The following is a 13,356-nucleotide window of genomic DNA, read 5'->3' on the forward strand; positions in this document are numbered from 1 at the left end:
CAAAATGCTTATTTCGTTGAAGCTTATTTATTTTTATTATTATGATTTTTCAAGTTAATTTATATTAAGTTATTTTATCAGATTTTATTTATAGATATAAGTAAATTAATTCAAGCAAATGACATAAATGCAAGCATTTATATACAAATACTTATTTTAATAATTTTAATATGTTTTATGTTCGCATTTATTTTCATATAAATATATTTAATATACTTGAATGTAATTTAATTTGTATTTATTACTTGATAAAAATATCAAGTAAGAGAGACGGGACAGTGTTGGATGAGGGCAAGAGGCATCATAATAAAATGATTGTTTCAATTGGAGTGTTTAGTGTTAATTAATTAGCATTAATTGAATTAATGTAGTTAGTGTTCTTAGTATTTAATTTCAATTGTAATGACTAGTGTGTACTATTTATTATAATCAGTACTAAATTAATTTATAAATGTTTAAATGTTAGTGAATTTTGGTTAATTGGGTTCGATTAATGTTTACTGATACGAATTAATGACAACAAACCCTATTTCAAGTACTTTAGATAATTGGGATTATAAAGAAGTTTCACTTGAAGATATTTGAAACTCCAAAAACTGGCAAAGATGTTCATTTATACAAAAATAGCACCAGTTGAGAGGGAACCCTTTTTCACTGCTTCCGAAGAGGCAAGAACTAGAGAAAATGACAATACAGGTGGGGCTACTTTACATTGGGCCTTTTAAATAAGGATGGTAAAACAGTAAAATAATTTAAAACAGATCATCGAATAAAGAAAGGGAAAACAAATATAGAATGGCCAACACAAAGGAACATAAAAAATAAAATAAAAAACCCTTTCATCAGAGCTGCAGAGGCTTATGCACTCTCTGCTGGTATGTTATCAACGCTACCAAAGTGATCGGAACGCTTGGGCCTCCATACGGTTCTTCCTCTTACCACCTCCGCCCCATCCTCGAGGCGAAGTAAGTGATCGCATTCCAGCCCTCCACCCCCATCCAGGGATCCATCGCCCGAGACAGCAGTCAGCGACTGCACCTCGCTATCCTTTCTGCACTCCCTTCTGTACTCGAGAGTCATACCCCCAAGTTCATGACTCTCCAAAATTGATCTTGGGGTGCTCTGCAACAAAACCATCCAGCGAATTGGTATTAGAGCAATCCAGAAGAACTAACAAAACATGTTTCATTCCCTTTCTACACAGAGAACATATAAAAGAAATACTTTATCAGACTTTCTCTCTCTCTCTCATCCATTACTCCCACAACCATCACCACATACTGAAAAAAGATTTTTATTCATTATATTATAAAATAAAATAAAGGACCTAATTCTTAACCCACCACGGTTGAAAATTCACCAATATAGCCGATCATTAAACCATCTCATATCTTCAATTAAATTAAGAAAGACCTGAGTTTCAGTTATTTTTGAGTAACAATCAATAAAAAAAAAAAACGCCTATATCCTTCCATTTAATTCCCACCCCTCTTATCATACATCTCATTAATTATCTCCTTTCTCTCCTAGCCCATATAGTTAGAGATCAACGGGGAAACTAGTACAATGCCTTACGCAGTGCTTTATTTATTGGTCTATATAAACCTCAACCTACTTTAAGTGCTCCTCCAATAAACAAAAGAAAATGGTACGCTAATCTACATATTAGGTGCTCCAAAAACTTCCATTCGCCATCCCAATTGACCATAATACCATAACAATAGTCTATTGTATTCTATTCTTGTGCAAGCAAAAGGAGGTAGTAAAAAAGCTAGAGAACTTGGAACTTCCCCTCTAATAAAAAGCAATTTATCCAAACTCTGCATCATGGAACTACAGGAGTGGCATCCTACCTTAAGTACCCACTTCAGCAGACCAAGATTAAGGTTTCAAAACTAAATGAGATGGTACACATGAATGAACATCCAAGCTCTTTTTTAGTTGAGAATAGATGGGATTCAATTATAATTTCTATCATCAACAGAGAAACACAGAGCATGAACCAGCCAATCAGAATAGAAAAAAAAAGAAGACAATCAATTGCTTGTGAAGCACACCTCTCTATCTCGGATTGTGAAAACAGAGCTGTGAAAAGCAAAAACTTAATAATAAGCAGAGCTAAGAAAATGCAGTCAACATCAACCGTAAGTATTGGTCCACAGAGGAGCGGGAAGACAGTAAAAGCAAAGACCATGACATGAAAAGAAAGCTAGGAGATGTAGCATATAAACTACCTCAAGAATCCAAGCAATATATTTGACATTGTTCACATGCTGATTGACATCCAAATCACTCCATCGAGGCTGCAAAACATTTAAAACACCCATGGTCATTTTGCCAGAGGAGAAAAAAGCCAAGTCAGGATGATAATAAAAACTTCACTTATCACACACAGCTAAGCCTTTTTGAACATAATCAGCGGTGTTTTCATCAAGCTTTGGTAACTTCCTGCTATCCTCATCCACAATAGCATCTCGATGTGCAAAGTATGGTTGTATTTCCCCTCTAACTTCTTCTGGAATTTTGGACAACTTCCTTGTCTTTTTATTCATCATCACCCAAACACTGCATGTTTACATCAAACTCAGTTAGACATGATTTGACTCCAGTCATCTAACCTAAAACTCTACAGACTCAAATCCAGTATATAAATGCTAAATCCAACCAAATGACCCTTTCCTAAAGAATGAAGCTATAATGAAGTGAACTTGTTACCAAGTTTGTTTTTAACAATTTCCAACCTTGTAGCCCGTGTATAAGTTTGCCCTGTGTTAGCATCACGGATAAGCCAATCACGGCGTAAGCCATTCTTCCCAGATGCAGAGACCCAAGTGTCCACTTCAACAACATCACCCCTGAGATAACATTTGAACAAGAGTACAAGAAATAAAAAAAGACATCCCAATTCATATAGAAAAGAACACTAAAAAGCCAAAAAAAGATGTTGGTAGAATGTTAAATCACTGATTATAACCATTGAATGTGGGTGATTATAACCATTGAAAGTGAGTAACAAAAGTTATATACTTCGGTCTGCTTAAAAGGAACCAGGAGACTTTCGTTGTATTTCATTATGTCTTAAATGCAAGAGCCAATTTCTACGATAAAACAGTTAGAAATCAATCCCAAAAGTATGATGTCAGCCTAAATCAGTCCAACCACAATGCAACTGAGAAAAATAAAGAACATGCATCATTAGGTTGACAGTATGGGTTCTAAAGTTTTCATGGAATCCGCATTTTATATGAATATGGCACCCTTTGTGGATGGGTATCTTTTTCTGACAGTTTTATTGCTAGTTCAAAAATCTTTCCAACAGTAATTCCAAACCACCATTAACGCAACTGTAGACAGCTACTCAATTATTTTACTAGGCAACAAAACACAAGCAAAGTAGCAAGGTACATAATAAAGAGATCAAACATTACGAGTATGTAAAGAAAAATGCACGATGTCAAGTAAATAGAGAACTTTGGAGGCATGTTTACTTAACACAGGATGGATACATACTAAGACACCTAAGCCCCTAATTCACACCATACATTAAACTGTGCCTACCATGCACCTACTGTCAGCTGACAACAAAGCCAGGCAAAAAACTGGCACAAGAACGCTTAAGCTTACTATTATACTGAATTCTCTGGATGAAACTTCATCCAAACTGCCAAATTTAGGAAATTGCTGAAAGCTCATGAGATCAGAGGCACTAACCACGAAGGATAGCAATCCATGAGAACCTGCATCTTAGCAACGACCCATATCAGATCTCTCTTACTCATCTCTGGCGTCGAACCAAACCCACCACCCATGAGCCCTGCACTCCTGGCATGGTTAAGGGCAGTCTCCTGTTCACAATTAAGAGTGTGAGACTGCCGTTATCCTAAAGCGAAGAATTAGCATATGCCAATATATAATTAGAAAGAGGGGACACATTGGAAAATGCATGAGACAGATAAGAAGTGGAGAGCAAGAAAACAACAAAATTCTTGCCTGTAAATGATTCATTAACGTCTCTATAGATGCTGTACGATCCGCACCAATCTCATATGACCTAATCATAAAATTCTGCTGGAAAACAATTCCATCCTGCACAATCCTGCCCAGCCCAAACGGGTCCACCAGCATATCAGGCCGCCTGGGCTTCCAGTCAAGATTTGTCCATTGCTTTTCAGCTGCTAAGAAGATTGTCGTGATTGCAGCAAGAAGCATGCTCCAGTCCGGCAACTGGTTGATGAAGGTTCTCGGAGGTGGGGACGGAGCAGTATCCTCGTCCCTTGCACTTTCCAATGCCACCTTAGTACCATTTATTTTAGGAGATGCTTGGGCATTGGCCTTAACATGCAGCCCACCAGTAGAGGCAGATTTTGGTTTGATGCCTCGAGCATCCAAATTGCCAGGACCTCCAGCAAGCTTCATGGATGTTTTCGATGAAGGCATCGAAGAGGAAGATGTGATCGGAAAGAAAGCTGAAGCAGCGGCGGTGGTAGCCATTTATGAACAGGCGAAAAAAAAAAATCAGTCAGATTAGGGAAGGGGTATGACGGATTCTGAATCCCTTGGCGAATCTCCTCTCTCGGATCAGCAGGAATAAACTAACTCACTCCATAGGACAGCCACCTTCATCATCGTAAAAAATGCAGTTCAGATTATGTTCAAAAGCTTCAACCAGTAACATTGACAGATCATTAACAGATTTTTTTTATTAGATAACCAGAAATTCCATTTTGCAATAATAACGAAGCCAGTTTTTTAACATCTTGACAGCATCGCCGATTATTAGCGCTGCCAGCTTTTCAAGAGAAAAAAGATGATTAAAAGCAGAAATTTAACTTTCACCCAAAAAAAGAAAGAAAGGAGAGATAAATAGCAGAAGATTCCCCTCATAATGATACACTAGATCAATACTACTCGTAATGTAACAGACCAATGACGAAGCCAAAACACAAAAATTAAGGCTACACGATAACTCTCAACAAAAAAACTGCCGTTTTCAAGATCTACCATAAACCGAAGCACCCGACAATCCCTCCCAAAAATCTCATACCATGCTCAAAGCACGTAGGAAAAAAAAAAAAAAAAAAACATAAACGAATAACAAACAAGACAACATAAGAAACAAACGTCTAAATCAAAAATTGAAGAAAAAACAAAAACGAAACAAAAGAAGACGGATAACATAGATCACAATGCAGCAGCAAGGAAAGAAAACCCCCGAACCTTGGCAACACCGATCCAGAGAAGACATGCCATGACCTCCTTTTCCCTCCTCTGTGCTGCGTTCTCTCTCTTTCCAGACGTTAGAGAAAAACAAAAGGGCAGAAAAGAAAACGAGACCCTAGAACGAAAAGAAAGGGGATGAGTCCGGGACTGCGGATTTGGGTGGTGGGAATTTAGCCGTCGCCACTTCGCCCAATTTATACTGACCACCTGGCCTCCCGCCTCCACCGTTCAAGCTCGAGTTCGTACAACGAAGCCCTCATCCCACTGACTAAACTACCCTGATATGTTTCCAAAATACCCTACCAGTCCTTCTTGTTCAAATTCCAGGCAATATCCGAAATTTGAAATAAATAAATAAATAAACAAAACCAAAAAAAGTTAAAAATTCCAAAAATAAACACAAAGCTGACGCATCTTGCGATGACGTGGCCTGGGGCCCATTATAGACAAGTGGCAAGTCTCGTAATAAATTTTATTAAATTTATATAAATAACCATATTGTGCTCTGATAAATGTCAGGTGAACGAACTTTTACGATTGAGTAGCAGTTGGGCCAAAGATGAAGTCAAATTGAGTGCCGGTAACTTTTCGTCTGAACCTGCAAGCATGAGGAGCAAACCATATGCGTTCACGAAAGCTTGAAAATCGTCTTAATCATGGCCGCCCCACCCATTTCCAGTAAACGAAACCAGAGATTAAACAAAGGCAACACTGGTGAGTACCCAGATTGCGGATCCAAATATTTCACTTTCACGGTTCCATGTTTAATAATCTTCAAATAACTAAATAGGATAAGATAAAAAAAAGCCGAGCGCTTTTCTGAATTCGGAGACGCATTTGCCAGCAAACATTCGGTGGAGGCGCCTCCACCCCTGCGTCCCCGCCATTTGGGGCGCATGTAGGTCCCGATATAGTTTATAGGAGAGGTCTTTCTTGGAAAAAATATTGCCCGGCGGGGGCGGAGGGTAGTTCCGGTAGTTCCGGCGGTTCCGGGATGTTGCTTTTCTTGTTTCACTTGGTCAATCTCGGAGGAGATTCCTAGTTTCTAGCTTCTTCTCTCCAGTCGCCATAGGGGGCTTTCTTAAACACCTTATTTAATTAACCACGTTGAGGGCGTTAACGTCGCTTGTTCTCCAAGGTCCTTTTGACTGGGAGGATTTGGGACGAAGCTCTGAGGAAATGCAAAAGAAAATGGAAGTTGAACGTTAATTTCTACCGAAACATATCTGCATCACTGCAACTCGATCGAACGACTCTGAACTGCAATTAAAATGAGCAATAAGAGATAAAATTTATGACTTCTGTGCTTGTTAATCGACATCCTCCACCGGAACTCTTTCCCAACCACCGGTTGTTGTCTTGTTGATGATAGAAACTAGAAAGAATGGTCAGCTCTCTTCTGATTCACAGACGTCAAAGGAGTTCAATTAATAATAGAAAAAAAGAAGACAGGAGTTCGAAGACTGTTTGATGGGGCTGGATGGAATTCGGGCGGGTTAAATGAGAAATCCCCCTCAATTCCATGAATCAATGAGAACCGGGTAGAGGTGGGTTATCCCAACTGTTTTAGCTCCACAAAAGGAGGATGAATTAAACCAGTTTTAATTCGAAGATGTTAGTCAAAACTAACTTAATTATATGCTTAATTAGTATTTTTACATGGTCTTATAGTATTTCTTTTGAGCTTTGAAATTCCTGTTCAACAAGAATCGCTGAATTAGATTCTAATTCCAGACAAATTTCGTACAGAATCCCAGTAGAAATTGAGTAAATGACTGGAAATTTAGATGAAGCACGAGCTCCTTCCAAAAGGTTTTAGTTATACGTTTACAAGCCGGTCAAAGCTGCGATTACAATACGTTTCAAAATTCTGTACACGAATCTTCCAGTCTTCTTCATGGTCAAACTGTTTACAGACCTGCCTGTCAATATTGTGATCCTGAAAAACGATCAGAATGATCGGAGCTAATTATTCTATCTTCTTCATTAATTGTTAACCTCAGATGAAAAAAACATTCTTTTCCATCGTTTACATGTTTGTCTGGAGATAAAATAATGGCAGCAGCCGTCTACAGCTGCGGATCGAATTTGAAGGCCCCAGATTACGGCTCAGATTACTTACGCAACTATCAGATTATGGGAATCGTCTCTTCTTTCGTTCAGTTCAAAGTGTTGCAGAGGACTTGCTCTGGTAATTCTGATTCGATGACCTCGGGTCTCTGCTCCACAAATCAACAATTGTCTGGTTTTATTAATCTTTTCAACCTGATTGAGCTACTTTGCCGGATTTTAAGGGCAGAGACGATTTCAACTAAAATAATTCATGGAATTGTAGCAGCGAGATCCAAGATCCTCGTGCAGTGGAATATGGACAGGTCTCATTCGTTCAAAACAGTGATGTGAAGCAGAACGCTCGCGAGTTAATTCCTGCTTTCTGGATCAGCAGATGGAACTGCGCCACCTACCCTTGGTGGCGGAGTATCTGGGGCAGCAATGGGGCCTGTCGATCCTTGAATGCCCGGAAACGAAAACACCTTTCTGCTCCGAAAATTAAACAGTGCTCATAGCCTTTTGATGTTTGACCCTCTAGGGTATCACGTCTTCGATAATCGTCTACCAATATTTAATTCTAGCAGTTTGAAGTCAAGCTCGATTACCAGTAGAATTCATCGACTCTCCCTGGAGCTGGAACGCCGCCTGGCAGCTTTTAACAGGTTCTTGTTCACCTAAACCCGCCTTTAATAAAACCCTACAAGCAGACAAAGAAAAAAATTACCCGACAAGAGGTGGCTATCGTAGCTTGTTTTAATTTGATTTCTCTCTCGTCTCAACCAACGCCACCCACCAAAATAAAAGCCGTTGCATAATCCCATTAGTAGCACCTCGCTGGTGATGTTAACTGAAAACGGATGACGGTGTTCCCTGTTATAAACTTCAGAAGAATCTAACCGTTTTTTTTTTTTTGTGGAAAGTAGTTGGATTCTGCGTGAAGATGATGCTACTTTGGGCTGATAATTCAACACCACAGAAATATGCAGGTTTCAGGGAACAAGAAACGACGTTCCAGTTCACCATCACCGAAAGATTAAGATGGAAAACCCTCGGAGGATTAGTAGGAGCAGTTAAGCCGCATCATAATTACTTCCATATATATATATAAATGACATATCTGTTCGCATAGATTAACTGGGTGGTTCAGACGGATTTCCTTCCAAATGGCTCCGTAGTTACAGAAACAATATTCCAGAACTGAAATTCTCCATTGACACTCGTGCAGAAATGCGGCAGATAAAAACGAAAGAAGAAAAGGTCAGAATCAGATTCCCGTCTTTAATGAACACTGTTGAGTGATTGAAGCTAGCCTTGATCACATTAGCTTGCTCGATTGGAAGCTTCCTCATTGTCCAAACTCCACTGGAAACTATTATAAAGAGAGCTCTCCTGTACTGAAAATAAAAAACCCATTTGAAAAAGTGACAGGAGTGGAAGAGAGAAGACGATTTACTACCCTGTCGTCTCGATTTTGTGTGGAGGAAGATCGGTCCAAGATTCAGAGAAGGTAAAAGACGATTCTATTTGAAAACTAATCGCGTGGAAGTAAGGAGAAAATAAACGAAGGGTTAGGTTAGGGTTGGGTGAGCGAGCAGGGGCTTTGCAGCGTGGCGTGTTGGCACTAAGTCCAGGTGGCAAACACGGAAATTCCTTACGTGGAGGTGCCCAATCTTTTTATTTCATTTAGTGTTTGTATGTATACTATAGTTGTTTATTATTAGTTGATATTATTATAAGATAAATTAAATATGTGCCATCAATTATGATAGAATTAAACTAATTATAGATTATTTTCTGAAATTAAATTTGAAAAATATTAAATATTTAATTGTAATAAAATAAATGCATAATGTTAAATATAAAATATTGTACTAGGCTACTAGCTAGACACTAGATACTAATATTGAATTATAAAATCATTATTACATATAAAATTTAAATGATTTGGAGTTGTGAGGCAAAAATTTAAATGTATTTACTTTGGAATATTTTTTTAATCATGGTTAAGTATGTTGAACTAGTAAGTCGGAAATTTGAAAAATACCAATCCAATTTCTCTTTGAGTTTTGAATTTTGAAATCTTGTCAATTTAGGACCGAATGAGTTGTTATATTTTACATAAAGTACACGGGGGTACATATGATTGGTTGTACCCATATAATTGTGTTTGGATTATAAATTTTGTTTTTGTTTCAAAGACTTTTGTAAAGGGTTGAACAGTAAGCAAGTAAATTTTATTACCTAGGTCAAACCTTGTGTAGACAAGACTGTCTCTCTCATCAACTTGATTAGAAAAGATTGTGTAGCTAAGGATTAGTTGCTTATAAGCCCTCTGCATGTCTAAATTACTCAATTGGTTGTCGCATCCTTTGAGGGTAAAGGTTGAGGAACCTTAATTGTTATTGAATGATCTCTAAGACCTCTTGTAGGCAAATAGTGCTAACAAATCCGATTGCAAATCCTTTTAATGGGTCAAGGGCAAGATTACCCAATGAGCTATTGAAAAACCCCTTTTGTGGGTCTCTAAGCTATGTGCCAAATTTAATGTTATGAATCAATGTGAGGGTATAAGCCCCTGTGTAGGGAACATCCTAATTAGTTGTAAAGGCAATTTATTTTAAGTGTTGTTTGGCTACCATAATATAGTGAATTAAGTACGACGTGTAAACACCTTGGGAGTGGATGACCAATCTAAGATGGAATCGCAAATCACTATAATTCTCTTTGTGTTTACCGTGTGATTTGTTGATTGTGTAGGAACCTTTACTTTGAAGTCAACATTACACACTAAGAGAGATTTAAAACTGTGAACACACATATGTTAAAAAAAAAAAAAAAAAAAAAATTAGTAGCAATGTAAACAAATCTATTCACCCCATCCTCCGCTTATAGCTTTGTTTCTCATGTGATATAACAAGTGTTACCTTTAATTGAATTTAAATTACAAGGCCATATAAAAAATTACAACATTTAGCCAGTTGTATATGGACATAAAACATAAAAAATTGCATATGTGAAAATCACTCGTTCTTAATACTCTCATCTTGATGTCATAGTTGGGAATACGACCTAATTCCAAATATATAAATATTTGGATAAGTTAAAACTTGGGTAAAATTGTAATTTAATAAAGTCTTATTAAGAAACTAACTAGATAAAAAAAGGACTCACTTATGAGGATGGACGGGTCCACCTAGGGATGGCATCGAACCAAGCTGGTTTGCGAGTGGCTCGAGTTCGATTCGGTTTATCTCGATCTCGAACCGAATTTGAGATTGAGATCAGGCTCGTATAAGTTAACAAGCGGAGCTTGAGCGTACCATGGTTCTATTTAGAAGCTCACGAGTTGGCTTGTTAACTTAACGAGGGCCCGAACGATGGAGCGAGCGTCAAGCAATGCTTTCTCGACTCTTCTTGTTTCATTATTTGGATAAGTCGGGATTCTGCAACGCATCAACGAGAGGAAATGGGGATTTGGTGCTCGGGAAGATCGAAAGAAATCGGAGTGTCATCTGCTCCTTTAGGTAAGTTTTGGTTTTTTATTCAATTTCGTCTTCTTATTCTTTGTTTTTCCTCTCCAATTTCTTCTTCTCCGATCTTCTTCCTCGCCTACGGAAGCGACGAAATAGAAGTATTTTCTTTTATTCAGTATCTTCTTTTTTTCTGTCACTGACGAAACAATTATTTTTTTTGTATTTTTATTTGCTTTGGATATGTTGTATTCCATTATTTTTCTCCGGTTTCGCGTTAAAATTGCTATGGACGAACGCCTCATGTTGTGTTAGAAGCTTCTTCCTACTCATTTCTCAGAGGTAATGGCTCTTACCTTTCTGTTGATTTTTTTGTTTTGTTTGTGTATACACGCTATTCGCCCAAAATGGATGGGTTGGTTATTTTATTTTCATCATGGAATCTGCAATGCCCTATTATTTGATTTTCACAGTGCTAGTATGAGTTATTTGATTCTTTTGACTCTTTTGTTTGTATTGTGCCCTGGTATACCTGTTATTTGATTTTCACAATGCTGGTATGAATTATTTGATTCTTTTGACTTTTTTGTTTGAATTGTGCTATGTTATAAATTTTTACAGTGCTGGTATGAAATTTCACAGTACTTACAAAAATCTACAGTGCTGATTTAAGAAAAATTTGTTCCACAATTCTCTTGAATGAGATACTTTCAAAGTAAGAATGTTGGACCTCTATCGTTGTTTAGCATTTTAATGATGCTGATTTCCAGGACTCCATAGATTTAGATCATGGAGAAAAAGGGAGAGAGACCCATTGGGAGAAAACTAGAGGAATAAGGGGTTATGGACTTGATGTCCTAACCCTCCCCCTGAAGCTCTATTTATAGATTAATGAAATTACTGTATTATAATAATACTCCTAAACTTAGGGTTTAGGGTTTTAACCCTTGAACTTTAACTTAATTACATCAATGTCATCTCTATGAGATAACTCTTTATTTACCTTCCTACCATCATTGTATGTGGGCCTACGAGCCTTCTCCTTGATATGTCGGCCTTGAGCCAGTCTTTTATATCTCTTGGATGTATGGGTCTTCCTTGGTCTTATGGGCTTGGGCCCATCTTCCAACACACTTGTATATGTGGGCTTTTCTTGGTCGTGTGTGCCTGGACCCTATCTTCCAACAAATGAGTTGATAATGGCAGTTGGACATACAAAAACTTCTCTTACTGTATCATAATAATGAGACAGGCATGTGATCCCGGTCTTGTGTTGACAATAGCAAGTGGAGATGCAAAAACTATTTTATATAAGCCTAGACTCAATCTAGATGAATTAAACTAGTTTTTTTGGTGAATTTGACATGTTTGTTGAATTTTTTAAAAAGAGAATATTTCATTGACTTGTTGTAATTTGAGTACAACGAGTCTTTATTTATAATAGAAAAAACAAGTAGAATTCGATTACAATTAAACTACTCTTGTTCAAGTTACACCCAATGTCTAACACTTAAATATTAGTCCTAGCATAATAAAACAACTGAACATAAATATAAAACTAAAATAATTAAATTACCTTTTTAACTTTAATACTTTTATACAACATCCTCTAATGAGACTCTTGTAAGATTTTGTCATACTGATTAATGCTTTGTCAGACTTTTTCTATGAGAGTCATATAAGACTCTCCTATACCTGATCTTCAATACTCCCCCTCAAGCTGGAGTTTTTAACTTCAAAGAAGATTGTTGGTCTTCAATCTTCTTTTGTTGAAAATTTTTAACATGTGTAAAATTTTCATCTTTTGTTCTCCATCTTTCTTGAATATTTTGGTCACATAAAAATTACCACAATATGTAGAATAAAATACCTCTTTCTTGTACCTTTTCTTCTACTTCTCCCCCCTCAAACATGAGATAAAAAGGACATAGAGACCGAAGTTGGACAAAACACAATATGGGAGAAGAAAATCACTCCTAGTCGTATGACAAAGCCCCATACACTAGTCAAAACAGTCATAGTCTGAAATACACTTCGCTCAATTTTAAAGGCAAAAAAATGGCCCAATTTTAGGGCACAACAAAGAGACAACTCACTTAAGGGTAGGTCAAACACAAATCACCTCTTGGGCGAATAATAAAAAACTTGACTCGAGTTGGATGTTGGGTGCAGTCATATACTTTTTAGGTAGTGGGTCTAGGTATTACTCTGAAGTGATGAAAATAAAATATGATAAATTGAATAAGTACCAAAGAAAAACAACTTTAATCTCAAGGAGGTAACTATGCAACACTCATACTTCCAAAAGAATCTAGAATGTGACCTTCTTTTTTGAGAAAAATAGGGAAGACTGAAATGGTAGAATTGTAAAATAACTCAACAAACCAGTTTAACCAAGTATAACCTCAAATACATTTTCTTGGGGAGAGCATAATTTTTGGAGATGACGATGTGGAAAATACACAACCAAGTAACAAAAATGCAAAAAATTGAAAAAACATCTAAGCAGGATATCACTTTTAAACAACCATATTAAAATTCTCTGATAATAAGATAAATTTGCTTTAAAAAACTAGGACTCTAGGAGAAAAGGAAACTCAGTTCATGCCAATAC

General features: G+C 37.1%; 1 protein-coding gene across 1 annotated transcript; it reads right to left on the reverse strand.

Moving 5' to 3' along the window:
* Positions 1 to 580: 580 nt before the first annotated feature.
* On the reverse strand, positions 581 to 5,399 carry LOC137945477 (palmitoyl-acyl carrier protein thioesterase, chloroplastic-like). The gene is made up of 7 exons (XM_068791374.1): positions 5,218 to 5,399; positions 3,991 to 4,617; positions 3,712 to 3,845; positions 2,742 to 2,855; positions 2,394 to 2,565; positions 2,235 to 2,303; positions 581 to 1,122 (listed from the first exon to the last, which is right to left on the reverse strand). Exons 2-7 carry the CDS (start codon positions 4,489 to 4,491, stop codon positions 859 to 861), a joined length of 1,254 nt encoding a protein of 417 aa, XP_068647475.1. The 5' UTR covers positions 4,492 to 4,617; positions 5,218 to 5,399; the 3' UTR covers positions 581 to 858.
* Between the last annotated feature and the right edge of the window lie 7,957 nt (positions 5,400 to 13,356).

This window comes from Aristolochia californica, unplaced genomic scaffold (genome assembly GCF_029961685.1).
Source record: "Aristolochia californica isolate CCGP_79_NKW_82.1479 unplaced genomic scaffold, dmAriCali1.0.hap1 SCAF_12, whole genome shotgun sequence".
Classification (NCBI taxonomy): Eukaryota; Viridiplantae; Streptophyta; class Magnoliopsida; order Piperales; family Aristolochiaceae; genus Aristolochia; species Aristolochia californica.